General features: G+C 49.3%; 1 protein-coding gene across 1 annotated transcript; it reads left to right on the forward strand.

Annotated features, from left to right (window-relative positions):
- The first annotated feature begins 10991 nt into the window (after positions 1-10991).
- DUSP12 (dual specificity phosphatase 12) lies at positions 10992-19796 on the forward strand. The gene is made up of 6 exons (XM_048482801.1): positions 10992-11333; positions 14637-14750; positions 14850-14968; positions 16964-17060; positions 17421-17607; positions 19309-19796. Exons 1-6 carry the CDS (start codon positions 11092-11094, stop codon positions 19465-19467), a joined length of 918 nt encoding a protein of 305 aa, XP_048338758.1. The 5' UTR covers positions 10992-11091; the 3' UTR covers positions 19468-19796.
- Positions 19797-19846: the final 50 nt, after the last annotated feature.

Genomic DNA, 19846 nt, shown 5'->3' on the forward strand with positions numbered 1-19846 from the left:
GGGGGGGGGGGGGGGTGGGGGGGGGGGGGGGTGGGGGGGGGGGGGGGTGGGGGGGGGGGGGGGTGGGGGGGGGGGGGGGTGGGGGGGGGGGGGGGTGGGGGGGGGGGGGGGTGGGGGGGGGGGGGGGTGGGGGGGGGGGGGGGTGGGGGGGGGGGGGGGTGGGGGGGGGGGGGGGTGGGGGGGGGGGGGGGTGGGGGGGGGGGGGGGTGGGGGGGGGGGGGGGTGGGGGGGGGGGGGGGTGGGGGGGGGGGGGGGTGGGGGGGGGGGGGGGTGGGGGGGGGGGGGGGTGGGGGGGGGGGGGGGTGGGGGGGGGGGGGGGTGGGGGGGGGGGGGGGTGGGGGGGGGGGGGGGTGGGGGGGGGGGGGGGTGGGGGGGGGGGGGGGTGGGGGGGGGGGGGGGTGGGGGGGGGGGGGGGTGGGGGGGGGGGGGGGTGGGGGGGGGGGGGGGTGGGGGGGGGGGGGGGTGGGGGGGGGGGGGGGTGGGGGGGGGGGGGGGTGGGGGGGGGGGGGGGTGGGGGGGGGGGGGGGTGGGGGGGGGGGGGGGTGGGGGGGGGGGGGGGTGGGGGGGGGGGGGGGTGGGGGGGGGGGGGGGTGGGGGGGGGGGGGGGTGGGGGGGGGGGGGGGTGGGGGGGGGGGGGGGTGGGGGGGGGGGGGGGTGGGGGGGGGGGGGGGTGGGGGGGGGGGGGGGTGGGGGGGGGGGGGGGTGGGGGGGGGGGGGGGTGGGGGGGGGGGGGGGTGGGGGGGGGGGGGGGTGGGGGGGGGGGGGGGTGGGGGGGGGGGGGGGTGGGGGGGGGGGGGGGTGGGGGGGGGGGGGGGTGGGGGGGGGGGGGGGTGGGGGGGGGGGGGGGGGGGGGGGGGGGGGGGTGGGGGGGGGGGGGGGCGGGGGGGGGGGGGGGCGGGGCGGGGGGGGGGGGGGGGGGGGGGGGGGGGGGGGGGGGGGGGGGTGGGAGGGGGGGTGGGGGGGGGGGGGGGGGGTGGAGGGTTGGGGGGGGGGGGGGTGTGGGGGGGGGGGGGGGGGGGGGGGGGGTGGGGAAAAGAAAGAGAATGTTATTTAAATTTATGATCAGAGCGGCTCATGCATTACCGTGTTTCCCCTAATATAAGACAGTGTCTTATATTAATTTTTGCTCCCAAAGATGCGCTATGTCTTATTTTCAGGGGATGTCTTATTTTTCTGCTCCACAGCTGCATGCTCTGGTGTTCTGTTCGACAGGCATGCTTCCAAACAAAAACTTTGCTACATCTTACTTTCGGGGGATGCTTTATATTTAGCACTTCAGCAAAACCATTACTACGGCTTATTTTCAGAGGATGTCTTATTTTCAGGGAAACAGGGTAATAGGGTTGGAAAGATAGAAGAACCTGGACGATACAGAAACGGATGGAATATATATGGGAACAAATACAATTAGAAATTTTTGAGATAATGTCAAGAAATCAAACATGGCAAGAAAAACAAAAGGATATGTTGTGGATCCGAATCCAAAGATTGGTTAAATGACATTGGAATCACAGAAGGAAACTGGAAAAGAAGACTAGAAAGAATGAACCTGCTGCCGCACATTTAAAGAAGAGAAGAAGAAGAGGGGTGGGCGGGGGAAAGTGGGTAAAAGGATATGGAGGATGGAATATAATGATGTATAGCATACGCATGTAACGATCCAAAATATCAATAAAGATTTATTTTTAAAAAGATCAACGCCTTTGCATTTGTGGGAATCTTGTTGTGGAGGCTCTCTCACACAATGTTCTAAATAGCCTCATATGTGCAGGACCCAGGAATAAATTTATCGAAATTATGATCCTGAGGACCCTCCATGTCCTTCACAGCCTGAATGCCCAGGCAGTCCCCATATCTAAAAGCAACAATGGTCTAGGACAGTGGTGGCGAACCTATGGCACAGGTGCCATAGGTGGCACTCAGAACCCTCTCTGTGGGCACGTGCAAACAGAGTGCCCCCCCCCCCACATCTAGGCTGGCCTGGGCCGCTGGGCCAGATTATTAGCATTAAACCTAAGACCTAGTTTTGGGAAAGCAGTGTAGGTAACCCCGTTAAGCACTGTTAAACCCCACTGGTTTTCATGCGAAGAACTAAAGCACGATCCTTCACCTGGGAGTAAGCTCCGTTGCTGGCAATGGGGCTTGCTTCTGAGTAAACCCTCCTAGGGTCATAATTCACCCGTTGGAAGAGTTGCACGGTTGCTTCAAAGCAAAGCCACTGACTACCACCAAGCTTACTCCCGAGTAACGCATGCTTCTGAGCCAACCATTTTTTAAAAAAACTAAAACTTAAGTATTCAGGTTCAATTGCCGTGTTGGCACTTTGCGATAAATAAGTGGGTTTTGGGTTGCAAATTGGGCACTCGGTCTCAAAAAGGTTCGCCATCACTGGTCTAGGACCTAGACCAGGGGCGTCCAACTCTGAACATCTGAAGCACCAGAATTGGACACCTCTGACCTAGACCATTAAATAAACCCAAATGCCAACTCTGCTGCACTGTTACAGGACCCAACAACAACAGCTGTGCCATCAAAGGCTTGCCCACTTGCTTATCCAGCGTGATGTACACAACCATCCATCAACAATGCCCCTTTGCTGCCTGTGAACAAAGCAGACTCCACATATTTTTTAAAAATCAACATAAAAATGGCAAAATTCAGAAAGTCAAGGGAGAACATTTCACACTTCCAACACGCCGCTGTCAACTTGAAAGTCACTGTTATTCAACAAAGGAAACTCACAAAACAGGCTCGTGGGTGAAATGTCTGGATTTGACTTATTTATTTTAAGCATTTATTAGCCACCTTTCTACCTTGTAAAACTGAAGGCAGCTTACAAGGTTAAAAAGAAAAGAGCAATTTAAAAAAAGTCTAAAAGACCACAATTAAAACTCTCAATTCGGACAGCTAATAAAGAAAAACTAGATTGGTGAAAATGCAGTCATATGCAAAGGCTCAATAGAATAGTATTAGCCAGGACTGGACAGAAGTCTTCCTTTTGTTAGCCATATTAAGGTTGCTAGATGTTATTAGTTAGAGTCACTGATGGGTCCCTAATACATACCTGGTGTGCTTTTGATTTCTGTAGAGAAATATCATGTATTTCTGCAGGGCATGCCATATTCACACACACACCGTTTGGGCGCACAACTGAGGGTCACATTATACACCCGATTACCAAAAATCCACATGTTTTCTGCCACAATAAACGAAAGGAACTTTAAAGTGTCTTAAAGCTCCTTTAGCTTCAATCTCCAGGCCAGAGTGTCAAATAGCTGCCCATCCATCACACACACAACACGCAGGAAAAAAGATCAGATATCCCTGGGCGATGAATGAGGGCTGCCCAGAAGGAAAGCGAACATCCCTTGCAGGGCACTGAATGGGTCCCAAAGGGTTCTACCGGTAGAGATGCATGCTGCAGAATGGGGCAAAATGAAGTAGCAAGGACTGTACCACTTTGGACGGAGGGGGGGGGGGTTGGGATGGAGAGTCAAGAATCGCGTTGTTGTTTTTTTAAAGCGTTCCTCCACATTAATCCACAGTCCTAAAGGGGGGGCAGATGCTAGTCCAGTTTCCCACTGGCAGGACGGAGTTTCTTGGTCGGGGTGTTTTTCCTTCTCCTTACAAGGAGCAGCAATCAAAAGGGGCATCCTACACCCCCGGCCCACTCCAATCCAGACACCCCCCACCTCCTTCAATCTCTGGCCGGTCCCAGGTCGACAGTTTCCCCAAAACGTCTCCTATCTGCAGGGCCAAGTGGCGGCGACAGCTTCGGATCGCCGCCTCCTTTGCAGCCACTGCAGCGCGCGCCCGCCCGCCCGAGGTCCCTGCCCCGCAGCGCAGGCAAAGCGGCGAGGGAGCACACCCGGCCAACCCCAACCTCGCCAGGGGCGCACTCACCAGCAACAGCGGCAGCCAGCCAGCATTTCCTTGGGAGCAGCCCCGGGGCTGAGTTTATAAACGGAGCCGGCCCAGGGGACCACGCCTCCTCCCCTGCGAGGTAGTCAACCCCGGGGCGCTTAAAGGGAATGCGGGCCCGCCATTGGGCGGCCTTATCTTGCCCGAGCCAGGCGCGTGGAAGCGCTGATAAGGCTCCGGAGGCTCGCCGGAGAAGTATTTGTTCTGTGCATAAGGGGTAATTCACCACGCATTGGTGGCATGCGTGATGCGCCCTTCTGGATTTAAAGTGCACAATAGCCCTGCGAGGTAGGCCAGGCCAAGAGGTTGGAACTTTCAACTCGCCCCAGATGCTGGGCTGACGCTCTAAGGACTATTCCGCTCTGTTGATATGGTCTATCCCAGTGGTGGCGAACCTCTGGCCAGAGGTGGAACTCAGAGCCCTATCTATGGGCACGCGCACCCAGAGTTCATCATGTGGGGGGGGAGTGGAAAATCATACCCCACACACACATATCTCGGCTGGCCTGGGCACGATCCTTTACCTGGGAGTAAGCTCGGTTGCTGGCAATGGGGCTTGCTTCTGAGTAAATCCTCTTAGGGTTGTGATTCACCCATTTGAAGCGTTGCACGGTTGCTTCATCAAGCTTACTCCTGAGTAACGTGCACCTCGGAGCCAACCATTTCCCCTAAACTAAAACCTCAGGATAAATTGCCGTGTTGTCACTTTGCAATAAATAAGTGGGTTTTGGGTTGCAGTTTGGGCACTCGGTCTCGAAAAGGTTCGCCATCACTGGTCTACCCTATACTTAAGGCACTTTTGTTGTGGAATCTCTCTACACGTGCGCCTCTTCAGTGAATGCGCTCTGCCGCTGTTTGCAAGTTAAGTCCACTGGCATGCACCCAAATTCCCCTGCTCAAGTCTCACATCTGCCTTTATTAGATTAGTAGGTGTATCAGTCAATCCTCCAGAAATAGAACATCAAGTGTCCTTTATGATGAAAGACACAACCACCACTTTTTAGAACATAGTTGAGGATGTTTTGTGACCTGAGGTTAATCACCATTCTGTCAGGTCCCCCTTATCACATTGTATATGTGCGATTTTGGCCTCAAGTCAAAGCTGATTTATGGCCACCCTGTAGGATTTTCAAGGCAAGAGATGTGGTTTGCCATTGTCTGCCTCCACACGAGCTGAGAGAGTTCTGAGAGAACTGTGACTGGCCCAAGGTCACCCAGCAGGCTTCATGTGGAAGAGTGGGGAATCAAACCCAGTTCTCCAGATCAGAGTCTGCCCTCTTAACCCCTACACCATGCTGACTCCTATAGGTGAAAAATAATACTTCCCTACCAGAGAGGGTTGTTTGTTACAGTAACTACATTATTTCCCACCCACCCCCTCTCTGGAAAACTCAATGTGGCATGCATCTTTCCCTCATTTGATTTGTACAACCTCCATCACAGGGAGAGAGAGAGTTTCAAGACAAGGGGAAATTTGAACCTTGGACTGGCTAGTTCTTATCTTGACATTCTAACCACTGTCACTCACTGCTGTAAGGCGATTGTGAAATGTGGCTAACAGTGTGTGTAAATGTATTTTGTAATAGAATCGGTGTCAGCCATCTTACTTGAGACTTCCTGGTGCCAAAATGAAACTTTGCCCAAATGCTAAGAAATGCTATAGGGAAAAGTAGCAGTGACGTATATTCTGAAGTGTTCCATAATGAAGCTGTGTCTTTGCCCCGTTGAATAAGAAACTAAGGACCAGAAACTAGCTTTGGCTTAGTTTATGAGAAGGTTCAGCTGTGATTCCTAACATGATATCTTTGATGGGTTCCTGGTGCCTTCAAACCTCAGTCAGAAGAATCCAGGAGTCACCAACTTTATATCAGAGGTGGGATTCAGGCGGTTCGCACTGGTTCAGCAGAATCGATAGCTAAGGTTTGGCTGAGTTCGCCAAACCGGCTGAATCCTGCCATCCCAGGGGAGGGAGAGCCAAAATGAAACTTTGCCCAAATGCTAAGAAATGCTATAGGGAAAAGTAGCAGTGACGTATATTCTGAAGTGTTCCATAATGAAGCTGTGTGGCCCAGCCACGTTCCTCCACAGCAACCAGATATGTGGGCGGCGACGGGGGGCGCACTGCGGGGGGGTGGGGGGTGCGTGCGCTGCAGGGGGAGCCTGAACCAGTAGCTAAATTAATTGAATCCCGCCACTACTTTATATCTACCCAGAGCTGCCATCTGCAGGAACATACAGTGGAAACTCAGTTTTCATTGCCTTCAGTTTTCATCGATTTTTTTCAGTGAAAAATTTGTCTCGGTGTTCATTGATTTGCCTCGGTTTTCATCGCTTTGCAGTAAGGTGCAGGGGTTTGTGGAGAAAAATCACCCGGACAAAGCTGTTGCAGGCTGTCTGCAACTTGTTTAATGACAATGTCTTGCCCCATTTCAGACAAATCTTAAAGAGGCGTCAGAAACAGACCTCTTGGGACAGCTTTCTGGTGCGACATTGGTCCACTGGCTCTGAAGCTGGTCCTAGTGTTATTGTTTGTTACTGTTTTCAGCATTAAACACCATGTTTATTCACCCAAAATGTGTTTTTGGTATGGTTTTTGGAGTGCCTAGAACGGATTAATTGGATTTACATTGATTCCTAAGGAAAAGTTTACCTTGGTTTTCATCAGTTTCGGTTTTCATTGATTCTTTTCGGCCGGATTACCAACAAAAACCGAGGTTCCACTGTAGACCTCAAATGGACAGGCAACTTCTGCCAAACAACCAGACTTTGATGCTTGATTTAGAAAAAAAAATCCTGTTTGTTACGTCATAGGCTCAGAAGTGGATGACTGGATTTGAGCATGAAAGGAAAGGATACCTTCAGGCCACCAACTGTCAAGTGAGAACAGTAGAGTGACACCCCCCACCCTCCCAGGATTGGGGAGGCCAGGATGAATTCCCAATTTGCCTTAGAAGTTTGGGACCAGGCACACAAACTCAGCCTAACCTACCTCACAGGGTGCTTGTTGTGAAGCTAAAGCAGAGGTGGGATCCAACCAGTTCTCAGCACTTCTCTAGAAGTGGTTACTAATTTTTTCTGAGTACCGAGAAGGGGTTACTAGAGCAACTTCCCTGCCCAATAGGAACTAGAGGTGTGTGTGTGCGGCGGCACCACTGTTTGAATCCCACCACCATTGGAACCTGTTATTAAAATGTTTGGATCCCACCACTGAGAAAGTGAAGGAGAGAAGAAAGTTGTAAGCCATGATGGTGGGTCCCAAAGTACATAAATACCTAAATAAAGTAATATGGAAAATTGGATTTATGGCATTGTTCAAAGGAAAAAAAGGATGCTTTCAGTATTTTTTAGGATCAAGCTTACCTATGAAAACAAACAACACAGAAAAGGAGCAAAAAACCCAGAGAGCTGATAATTTAGTTAAATGCATTGTTTCCTCCAGACATTTACACAGGAATTTGAATAACTTCTTCGGAACAGAGACCAGAATTAACCAGTAAAGATGTCCATCATTTGAAAGAAATGACTGCGGCAGTGTGGACGAAACCGAGACACCACCCGGTTTATTTGGGGAGCTTGCAAACAAATTCAGGAAACAGAACTGTTGGCTGAAGGAACAGGTGTCGAAGGAAATGAAAAGGCGGTTCCGAGAAACTGCAGAAGAGAAACCATGAACTACTCTTCCTGCCAAGTCTCCAGGGTTCAGAGAGGTAAAGATTTTTTTGGTGTTATCTGGAAACATCAAGCAAGGGCAGCCATCAATTAATTAATGGCTAATGCTACAGAAAAAAAAAAATTCTGTCCAGGTGCAGTGGAAGTCACGGGCCAAAACTCAACCATTCAAGATGCCATTCATGATCTTAAAGTCTGATGCTGCCAACAATTTAAACACTAGAACCCTTTTGTCTTTATACAACAAAATAGTATAATATACTCTGATGCTGTTGTAGTTGTTTGGGTTTTGCTGGGTCGTGCATGGTTTTGGACTTAAGTTTCTAGTCCTCAGACTCACAGAGAATCTGGAATATGTATGTCCACAAGACACAGAAAGGAAACATTACTTTAAGGTCAATTTGCATCCTATGCCTCGTCCCTGTTCCCACATACTGCAGTTCTGCTCCAAATCGGCCCTCGAGCATCTAAAATTGAGTTATTCTCAGCATGGAACTCACAGAACATGGCTGATTGCCAAGATCCCCGGGAGAAGCAAGGAAAATATGTGTACTTAGACTCTGAACTTAATGGCAGATTGGTAGGGTTCCCCCACCCCTACTCCGCCACCAGCATAGAGCTGCCAGCTCGAGGTTTGCAAAATCCTGAAGATTTGGGCATAGGGCCTGAGGAAGACAGGGACTTCAGTGGGGCATAATTGTAAGGCTGAACGCACTCAAACAAAGCAGCTTAAAAAAGAAGAACTTTATTGATTTATGTCACCCTAGGTATAGGGTGCTGGAACTGACGATTCTTGTCCTCAGTTCCAGTATTTAAACTGTTTACAAAAAACAGATAGCAACCAATCAGCTTTTCCCCTTCTGGTCTCCCATTGGTTCTGAAGCTCTGTTTCTCCCCTTGCCCTTTTGTTAGAACAACCATCCCGATGGAGATTTCTTAAATACTTGCTCAGTGTGTTGTGTTATTTTTGTTGGCCTTAATAAAAGGTAATAGGGACATTTTGGGTTGAGATTCAGCAGGAATTTAGCAAGTGAAGCAGATCTTGGTGCAAAGGCTGCTGGGAAAAGCACCACCTGGCAAATGTCTGCCTGTCAAGCTCCTGCAAAAGGTGCAGGAGGAATGATCAACTACAGTAGATCAGCATCCGACCTGGAAAATCCAAAACAATCTGTTACAGTACAACCCTAAGCAGCTACCCTTTTAAAAAGTTCATTGACTGCAATGGAATTATACACTGTTCCACGGAAAGATGATAGTGGGGTTGTATATACAAGGATTTTACAGCCTTGCTTGCATGCAGCAGCAGGGAATTCTGGGAGAACTCTACAAACATTCTACAGGTGACAGCTGGAAACAGTTGGGGAAAGCCTGAGGAAAAGTGTATTCTGTTAACCAACGCCATGTAAAATAGCCTCTGACTGAAATGTTTAATATTATGTAGACTTTGAAATTGTAACCAAAGGATGAACTGTGAATGTATCTGTATATAAGTGACACGTTGTTTGTGTATATAGTCTGTTTCTCTCTCAGTTTAAGTAAAGCTCTCTTATGTTTAGTGATTTCTGAGGCAAAAAGGCTGGCCTTTAGCTGATAATTATTCATATCATAAAGTGGCGCACAAAGCTACATTCTGCTCAAAAGGGTAGCCTTAGCAAAGAATGGGGGATGGGGCACCCCCTTTGAGGGTCCATAACTTTGGACCCCCTAAACCAAAGTGCAGCAAACTTGGGGGGGGGTCCCATCAGGACAGTTTCCAGATGATGCCCTGAAATTTTGGTGCCGATACATCCAAAATTGCACCCCCTGCAGGAACATCCCAGAAATTTGCCCAAGAATCTTTGTTCTGCATTGAGTTTTCTGTATTGCTGTCCATGGGGGTTGCAGGCTGGGGGGAGGGCACATTTCTGAAGGCACAGTCTCAAAACTTTCAGGGTCTCATCAGGAGACTGCCCTGATTGTACCCCCCAGGTTTGGTGCAGTTTGGTTCAGGGGGGCCAAAGTTATGGACCCTCAAAACTGTAGCCCCCATCTCCTATTAGCTCCCATTGGAAACAATGGGGGATGGGGCATCCCCTTTGGGAGTCCATAACTTTGGACTCCCTGAACCAAACCTCACCAAACTTGGGGGGTAGTATAAGGACAGTCTCCTGATGTTATGCTGAAATTTTGGTGCTGATATGTCTAAAATTGCACCCCCAGCATGCACCAATGTCCTGGTGCAAAACAAATTGGTCCTGGTGGAGTGGCCGCCCATTGGGGGGGGGGGGGGCAGGGATTCAACTCAGGTTTTTCCCAGGGCTACAGTTTGCCTCGTTATGCCCCTGACTTTAACAACTGTTTGCAAGTGCATTTTGCTATTCAGCACAGTAAAATCCAGCTGCAAAGTGGATTGAAAGTGCATTATTCTGCATGGGTGGAAAGGGCCAGAGGGGCTTTCCCCACTCGCTGTATGTAGCGGGCTAATCTCCCCAAATGACCCGGGGTTCCTCAGCGCTCTTCACCGCACGAGTGGCCACAGCGCAGCTGCCCCGAATCTGGTGCTCTCCCACCCCCTCAGCGCGTGTCATTTTTGTTGCTACATGGAGTTTTTTAAAAACTGTGCGTGGAGCAGGGAGCGGTGGGGAACTCCGGGGGTGACTCCGGGTTTGAGGTTCCCGCCCCTGCAAGTGACCTGGAGCCTTTTCCCCAATCAGGAAGCAGTGGGCTGTTTCCGTGAAGGAGAAATCCACATCGTGCAGACGTGCAGACAGAAGCAGCAATCATTTACAGGCGAATGGAGGGGGCAGAGTGACTCGTGTGTAGGCAGGATGTAAGCTGGCGAGCGGGCTGCACTCACCAAGCGGCAGCAGAGGGGCTTGGATAAAAAAGCAAGAGGAGCAGGGAGGAGAAGGAACGAGGAGAGAGCTCTGAGAATGACGTTGATTTGTGGAGACGTGGCTACAGTCTGTACAAGATCGTGCAAAAGTGGATCCTACAGGGGAAAAGTAACAAAAGTCCCGCCCATCAGCAGCAGCAGCCGTCAATCAGGATGACCCCTGAGCTGAACGCACGTGTAGTGTGGGGAATCCTGGTGGCTGCTGACTGATGATTGGCTGCGGGGTAGAAGCTGAAGGGGGACATGAACCTGCACTCAAAAGGTCCCGGTTTTTCCCACAGCCGTTTGACTCTACTCCCATTTTTTAAGTGGGGAAAAGCCCAGAGTCTGAAATCTAGGCACTACTACCTCCCCTCCCCCCGTCCCCTCCCCCGTCCCCTCCCCCCAACCACCACCACTACTCTCTCTTGGGAACGCTCGCCATTTCTAAATGGGCAAATTTGATACCGGAAGTACAGTCGCAAACAAAGTTACCAGTTCTCTTAGGGCACGGAAAGCGCGGAGTGGGAGGAGCGTCTCCTCGCCACGCCTTTCACAGAGGCGGCATCGGGCTGCGCGGCGAGAGGAGGCTCGTACCACACTTCTGGCGCGACGGCGGCCGTGGAGGGTCAGCTCGGGCCGTTGCTATGGTGCCAGTGCTTCCAGGCCTCTACTTGGGCTGGGGCCTATCGGAGGCCGGGAAGGGCGAGGTGACGGCGTTGTTGTCGGTGGACTCGGAGGCGCCCGGGGGCGCGGAAGCCGGACCAGAGGACGTGCTGCACGTCCAGCTGCTGGACGAGCCACAGAGCGACCTGCTGAGCCACCTGGACGCATGCGCCGCGTTCATCACCCGCGCGCGGGACGGGGGCGGGGCCGTCCTGGTGCGCTGGTGAGCGGCCGGTGCCTTGGTCAGCTGGGTTGCCAACTCCAGGCTGGGGGTCCTTGAGTTAGTGTCTGGAGATGGAGTTCAGTAGGGATGTGCTGCCCCACAGATCTCTTTCCAAAGCTGACATTTTCCTCCAAGGAAACTGGCCCATGTAGTCTGGAGATCACTTGTGGTCCTAGGAGACTGTTAGCTCCTGCTTGAAAGTTGGCAGGCTTAGGTTTGTGCGCATGCCCACAGAGGAAGGGATTTGCAGCTGCCACCCTCTGATATTATGTGGGTTTATTCGTTTTGGGGGATGGTTGCACTCCAGTTCAAGGGAATCAGCCCACACTGGAAATCATCCAGACCAGATAAAACCACCAAATGTGAACACACCAACATTGGGTAAAAACGAAGCACTGTGAGCCAAAGACATCTGGCAGCCAGTATGGCAGGAATGACAGAAAGAAGAGCTGGTTTTTATACTCTGCTTTCTCTACCTTAAGGAGTCTGGGAGTGGCTTGTAATCACCTTCCCATCCCCACATCAAGCACCTTGTGAGGTCGATGTGGCTGAGACAGCTCTGAGAGAACTGTGACTACCCTAAGGTTACCCAGCAGGCTTCATGTAGAGGAGTAGGTTAAACAAACCTGGTTCACCAGATAAGAGTCTGCCTCTCAGGTGGAGGAGTGGGGTTTCAGACCCGCTGCTCCTAACCACAATGCCATGCTGGAAATGAATGCTATATGGAAACATGGTGCTAGAACAAGCAACTAAAAGATTTTGGGGGGCCCCATTGGGAGAAAAGCAGAGTGTAAATGAAGTAGATAAACATAGGACTATCAAAGGAACAAAGGGTGTGCTAAAAGATGGCAGGGAGATTGCAGAGAAGCTGAATGAATTCTTTGCATCTGTCTTCACCCAAGAGGAGGTGAGGAAAATTCCTGCACCTGAACCAAGCTTCTTAGGAGGCGAATCCGAGGAACTAGCGAAGATAGTGGTAGACAAGGAAGAAGTTCTGGCAGCCATTGATAAACTAAATGTTACCAAATCCCCTGGCCCAGATTGCATTCACCCAAGAGTTCTTAAAGAGCTCAAGCATGAAATTGCTGATCTTCTCACTTTAATATGCAACTTATCCCTGAAATCAGGCTCCATCCCTGAAGACTGGAAGATGGCCAATGTCACACCAATCTTTAAGAAAGGATCTAGGGGGGACCCGGGAAATTACAGGCCAGTCAGTTTGACATCTGTTCCTGGTAAATTAGTAGAATCTGTCATTAAAGATAAAATTATAAAACATGTAGAAAAGCAAGACCTGCTGAGAAAGAGTCAGCATGGCTTTTGCAGAGGCAAATCCTGTCTTACAAACTTACTAGAGTTCTTTGAGGGTGTAAACAGGCATGTGGACAGGGGTGAACCGGTGGACATTGTCTACTTGGATTTCCAAAAGGCTTTTGACAAAGTTCCTCACCAGAGACTGTTGAGAAAACTCAGCAATGAAGGCATAAGAGGGGAAGTCCTCCTATGGATTAAAAACTGGTTGAGAAACAGAAAACAAAGAGTGGGTGTAAATGGGAAGTTCTCACAATGGAGAGATGTCGGGAGTGGTGTCCCCCAAGGATCCGTTTTGGGACCAGTGCTCTTTAACCTATTCATAAATGACCTGGAAGTAGGGGTGGGTAGCGTGGTGGTCAAGTTTGCAGATGATACCAAATTATGTAGGGTGGTGAGAACCACAAAGGATTGCGAAGAGCTCCAAGCGGACCTTGATAAATTAGGTGAGTGGGCTCAGAAATGGCAAATGCAGTTCAATGTAGCAAAATGTAAAGTGATGCACATAGGGGCAAAAAATCCAAACTTCACATACACGCTACAGGGGTCAGTGCTATCAGTCACAGACCAGGAAAGGGATTTAGGCGTCTTAGTTGATAGTTCCATGGGAATGTCAACTCAATGCATGGCAGCTGTAAAAAAGGCAAACTCTATGCTGGGGATCATTAGAAAAGGAACTGATAATAAAACTGCAAAGATTGTCATGCCCTTATATAAAGCAGTGGTGCGACCGCACTTGGAGTACTGTGTCCAGTTCTGGTCGCTGCATCTTAAAAAGGATATTGAGGAGATAGAAAAAGTGCAGAGAAGGGCAACAAGGATGATTGAGGGACTGGAGCACCTTCCCTATGAGGAGAGGCTGCAGCGTTTGGGACTCTTTAGTTTGGAGAGGAGGCGGCTGAGCGGGGATATGATTGAAGTCTATAAAATTATGCATGGGGTAGAAAATGTTGACAGAGAGAAATTTTTCTCTCTTTCTCACAATACTAGAACCAGGGGGAATTCATTGAAAATGCTGGGGGGAAGAATTAGAACTAATAAAAGGAAACACTTCTTCATGCAACGTGTGATTGGTGTTTGGAATATGCTGCCACAGGAGGTGGTGATGGCCACTAACCTGGATAGCTTTAAAAGGGGCTTGGACAGATTTATGGAGGAGAAGTGGATTTATGGCTACCAATCTTGATCCTCCTTGATCTGAGATTGCAAATGCCTTAACAGACCAGGTGATCGGGAGCAAAAGCCACAGAAGGCCATTGCGTTCACATCCTACATGTGAGCTCCCAAAGGCACCTGGTGGGCCACTGCGAGTAGCAGAGAGCTGGACTAGATGGACTTTGGTCTGATCCAGCTGGCTTGTTCTTATGTTCTTATTAGTTATCTTAGTCAAGAAATTCATCAGTTATTAAAAATAATTGTTCTGATTTAAAAGAAATGTAACCCTGACTTCTTTCTCCAGAAAATTGGCAGTCCCGTTTCACAACAGGGACCAAACGTTTGAGGGAAGACCATTGCTTTCATGACTTGCTTTTAAGCAATCCAGAGCTTCCTTGTGGACCTCTGTTACAAACAATGCTGAACTAGGTGGATCGATGGCCTTCTATATTCTGATTTTTGTATGCAGTGCTATGTGGTTTGAAGAAATCCCAGTCGTACAAAATCATCATCCTCTTTGTTTCACTGAGACTTGCAGAGAGAAGTTCTTTCTGTGTTAGGAAGGCAAAGTTGGGTGACGGGATAACAGGAACTCTTTTGATATTCAATGTACATGTATCTATGCCTCATCACTTATGGAGAGCATCTTGATACATATTTTGAAGGAAAAAGTAATGGTCAGTAATGCTTCTCGGACTGGTGATGTGTCTTTTATATTCTGCTAATCAGTCCTCTCCAAACACGTGATCAAAAGTAGGTTTTTTCCTTAAAGAGAAAATCAGACATGAAAAGAAATCTTTGTCACCACATTCTAACAGTTGCCTTCTTGTCTTTCAGTCATGCTGGGGTCAGCCGGAGCGTTGCGGTTGTGACTGCTTATTTAATGAAAGCGAATAATCTCTCTTTTGAAGAGGCCGATGCCTTTGTCCGGGCGCTTAGACCAGAAGCCAAGTATGTTCCCCCACCCCCGGTAAAGTTTGTTTCCGTTCTTCATAAGGGTCATGTATGCATCCTCTGTGAGTGAAAGCATTTGTTTTTGTTTAATTCCAGGATGAATGAAGGTTTTGAGTGGCAACTGAAACTCTATGAAAAAATGGGCTGCAAAGTCGATGTCACCAGCGTCCTTTACAAACTGTATCGTTTGCAGAAGGTTACAGAGAAATACCCTGGTAAGCGGGAGGAAGGATGTTCCCAGTTCCTAAAACATTTGAATTGATTGTAACGAAAGTTGGTATTTAGGAACCTCTGTAGAGTGCAGCAACTAAAATCACAGTATCCAAGCATTTGAAAGGTTAAGAAGATGAAAAGCCCAGGTAGTGTTATATTTAATTTATAAGGTTTGGTTTCGCTTTAAAAGACTTAAAAGAGCCCTGAAATAAAGAGTTTAAATAAGGAGAAACCAACTAAAAATTAGACCTTTTTCTATTGCAAACATTGCCTCGAATTTTTAAAGTTGAAAAATAGGAGCAGCAGTGGCGTAGTGGTTAAGAGCAGGTGCATTCTAATCTGGAGGAACCGGGTTTGGTTGATTCCCCGCTCTGCCACCTGAGCTGTGGAGGCTTATCTGGGGAATTCAGATTAGCCTGTGCACTCCCACACACGCCAGCTGGGTGACCTTGGGCTAGTCACAATTCTTCTGAGCTCTCTCAGCCGCACCTACCTCACAGGGTGTTTGTTGTGAGTGGGGAAGGGCAAGGAGACTGTGAGCTCCTTTGAGTCTCCTGCAGGAGAGAAAGGGGGGATATAAATCCAAACTCCTCCTCCTCCTCCTTCTTCATCATTTGAGAACAGTAGAAGTGACACTTCAGTCATACCTGACAAAAAGATGGGGACAGGTAAAGTGCTCCTTTCTGAAGCTATTCCTTTTTCTTGCAGTGTTCTGGCAATTACAAGTCCAGATGAAATTAGCATTAAAAAATTAGGTACTTAATGAACAGCATTTATTATAATTTATTATTAGAGGCAGGCCATGGCAAACCATCTCAGAACATCTCTTGCACTGAAAACCATAGTGGAGTCTCCATTAGTCAGCTGTGCCTTGACGGCAGACACATACGCATTTTTAAAAAATCAAAGTATGTATGTCATTATTTATTTGGATACACGTGCTCCATTTTTTCCCTAGTGGGGGCCCAAAGCATCTTGCAAACATTTTCCCTTCCTGCCGTTTATCCTCACAACATCCACCAACCTGCGAGGTGCGCTAGGCCGAGAAAGAGTGGCTGGTCCAAAGTCACCCCTGACTTTATTTATTTATTTATTTATTTATTTATTATATTTATATACCGCCCTCCCCGAAGGCTCAGGGCGGTTTCCAACAACATAAAAATTTAAAACATCACATATATAAATTAATTAAAATACATAAAATACTTTCCACAGCAGAGTGATTCTTCCAGAGCTTAATCTGAGATTCTTAAAGCATTCCTGCTTATTGATGTCTGTTAGTGGGTGAAGCTTGCGTTCTACAGATGTAGACACATATTACTATCAACTTCTTTCCAAGAGCATGAACCTTGACATGTTAACCTGGACCACAAGAGAGCAATCTCATTGCCTGAGTGGCTTTGTCCAGACACCTGCGGCTCTCCAGATGTTCATGGACTACAATTCCCATTAGCCCCTGCCAGCATGGCCAATTGGGATTTGTAGTCCATGAACAACTGGAGAGCTGCAGGTTGCAGACCCATGGCCCAGAGGATTCTGAAGGCTGTGCTGGAGTGCTGCCCTCTAGAATGAAATAAAATTAATGTCCTCAGTTTTGCCTTTGCTGAAAAAATGACCCATTTACAGAAATTAGTAAGAAGGATGTCTTGTGTTTATTTGTACAAAACTTCTACTTTTTAGTTAGTGTTAATCATTTTGGATTATGCCAAGATCCTTTTATTGAGATAAATGTGTAAATGCCACACTTTTGTAATCCATTTTCTAGTAGTCGTGTGCGTTATGTGCCCTTAAGCTTCATGGCATATAAGTTCCCTGAAGGAATAAAATATGGTTGACGACACTATTTGAAACTGTTATCCAGCGAACTGTAAAATTAAGGCTCTTGTGTCAGATGCAGCAGCTCCTCCGTGGCATATGTATCAAAAGCAGGGTGTTTTCAAATCGTCCATGAGGCTTGTCCACGTGTTCATAAATTCAGAAGCGCTTCCTCTTTTTAGAGCTACAAAACCTGCCGCGAGACGTTTTTGCAGCCGATCCAAACACTGGTCATCGAACTCCAACCTATGAACCTCTATATAAGTGCAGGAAATGCAGGTATGGACCTCCATAAACCTGACCTGTCTAATAGTGAGGAGATCCAGTCTTGTGACCAGAGTGTGCACTCCTTTGGAGAAAGTGGTGGAATTTTTATACAATGATATTTTGTCAGCAATATAATAGATTTGCCACTCCCGCAGGGTAAGTTCTCGGGGGGGGGGGGGGGTTCCACTGGCCTGGGGCTGTGCCACCCTCACAGCTCCCTTCAGCCCCCCTCCCCCAGGATTGGGTTGTTAGATGAGTTCTGTTCTCTAATCAAAGAAGTGAGCTTAGCCATTTCAGTATCTTCACAAATCATTCTCCTGTTGTAGGTAATACCTTTTCCTATGTTTGTGTTGCTTTCTTCCTGGAGGATAGGCGCCTTCTCTTTCAGAGTTCAAGCATTCTGACTCACACTGAAGGCAAGGGGCCAGCTGCTTTTGTGCACAAGAGACTCCCGGACCCGGCCTCTTTTCAACGTGGGGGTCCATCTACTTGCACTTCTTACTTTGTTGAGCCGGTACAGTGGATGGAGCCGGCCCTGCTAGGAGTGCTGGAAGGGCAGGTGAGAGAAATGGTTGCACAGGTGACATTTGGAGGGCGGCCTGGGCAGTTCTTTGGTTTTGAAGTCTGAACCATAAGGGTGGGCTTTGTTGGTTTTCTGCCCACGGAAAGAGCCGGGTTTACAAATATTGTACTCGGCTACTGCAAGAGGATCAAGGGAGCGTGTGTGTATCTCTTGGATAATGGAAGAAGAAGAGTCTTGCTGCAATACAAGCACTCCTCCTTTGCTTCTGCAACAGCTGCCTCTGCTTCTGCCTCCTGTAGGAGACTCAAAGGGGCTTACAAACTCCGTTCCCTTCCCCCCTCACAACAAACACCCTGTGAGGTAGGTGGGGCTGAGAGAGCTCTGAAGAACTGTGACTAGCCCAAGGTCACCCAGCTGGCGTGTGTTGGAGTGCACAGGCTAATCTGAATTCCCCAGATAAGCCTCCACAGCTCAAGTGGCAGAGCGGGGAATCAAACCCGGTTCCTCCAGATTAGAGTACACCTGCTTTTGACCACTACACCACTCTCCCTTCGCTTTCTCTCCCTTCATGGCTGTTTTTTTGCAGTCTGAGGATGGGGCCTTGCTTTGTGTCAGGCTCGACTGTTCCAGGCTAAATGAGGAAATCTGTCTTGGGGCAGAAGGCCAGCTGTACCCTGGCTCAGCCCTGGTGGAACAGAAAGGCTCCTTCAGAGTGTTCTGTTGACGATGAAGGGTTCCTCTCAAGCTTCTAGATGTCATGAGTGGTCACAATACTGATGGGCAAGTGGCTAAACGTGTGAGAAACCGTTGCCCGCCTATGAGCACGTGTGGCTTTGATTGAGCTGCGGCGATGACACGGAACGTTCAGAAACAGCGCAACTTGTCTGAGACACAAAAAGCCAGGTTGACTTGGAAAAAATTTCGAGCAATTCTGTGTGTTCTTGATGAGTGTAGATGAAAACAGTGGTCTGAGGCTAAAAATGGTTGACTTTGTGGAGAGGACCTAGAAGGTAGGAAAAATTAGAGACAGAGCAATCTGTAGTATTGGGCTGAGGGACACACGTAGGGGATGGTGGGCTTGAAAGTGGGTACACTGGGGAGTGAAGAAGTCTTGCATGGTGTGCGCATAGGAGAGGATGTTTGCTTTTTGAAGGAAGGTGCGCCGGGGGGGTGTCAAGGGTCTGGCTGGCTATAGAGAAGGAGGAGGTTTGGATTTATACCCCACCTTTCCCTCCTGTAAGGAGATTCAAAGTGGCTTACAAACTCCTTTCCCTCCCCTTGTGAGGTAGATGAGGCGGAGAGAGTTGTGAGAGAACTGTGACTAGCCCAAGGTCACCCAGCAGGCTTCAGATAGAGGAGTAGGGAAACAAACCTGGTTCACCAGCTTAATGTCTGCCACTCATGTGGAGAAGTGGGGAATCAAACTCGGTTTTCCAGATTAGAGTCTGCCTCTCTCAACCACGACACCATACTGGCTGAGAGTGGAATTGAGAAGCCAGGCCTGAACAGACAATGGGCAAAGATGGAAAGGAGCTGAGCGAACATGGTTTTGTGATGCTCACAATATGGGTTATGGGCCAAGGAAGGCAGGTGACTCGAACTAATCTTGACCAGCTTTGGTTCCCTATCTTCAGCTTTGAGGGTTTTGTTCTGAATTTCCTGTCCCCGTGGGCTGAGGCAGTTGACAGGTGAAGAAGGTTTTGCTTCTGCCTTATATCTGGTTGTGTTCTCCTGCAGCTTCTGTGCCCCAAATGCTCCTCAAAGCTGGGCTCCTTCCACTGGCATGGCGAGCAGTGTTCCTGTGGCCATTGGGTGACTCCTGCCTTCCAGATACACAAGAGCCGTGTGGATGAAGTGAAAGCACTTCCTGTGGACAGTCTGCAGACTGGGAGATGAACTTGGTTTGTGCGTGTGCCCTTCAGGCTGTCCAGCATAAGGATTCCGAGGACTTCTTCGTGAATTCTGTCAAGTGGTCTCGTTGCTATTAAGGGCACATTTTTCCTCCAGCTTTGTAGGAAAGGGGTAAATGCATTAAAACGATTTGTATTTTTGGATCATTGTCCTGAAGTGGGTTTGCACCAGAAGATCTAACTTGCTTGGGGCTCAGAGGCAGAGCTACCAGGGGGCTGGAGGGCGCGCGTTGCACTGGCCGCACGCCGAGGGGAATTCCCTCGCGGCACCCCCCTCCCACCCCTGCGGTACGCACACCCCTCCCCACTTACCTTCATGGAACAGTTCAGGCTGGAAAAGTGGCCTGTTCCCTTCAGGCTGAAAA

Source organism: Sphaerodactylus townsendi, unplaced genomic scaffold (genome assembly GCF_021028975.2).
Source record: "Sphaerodactylus townsendi isolate TG3544 unplaced genomic scaffold, MPM_Stown_v2.3 scaffold_23, whole genome shotgun sequence".
Classification (NCBI taxonomy): domain Eukaryota; kingdom Metazoa; phylum Chordata; class Lepidosauria; order Squamata; family Sphaerodactylidae; genus Sphaerodactylus; species Sphaerodactylus townsendi.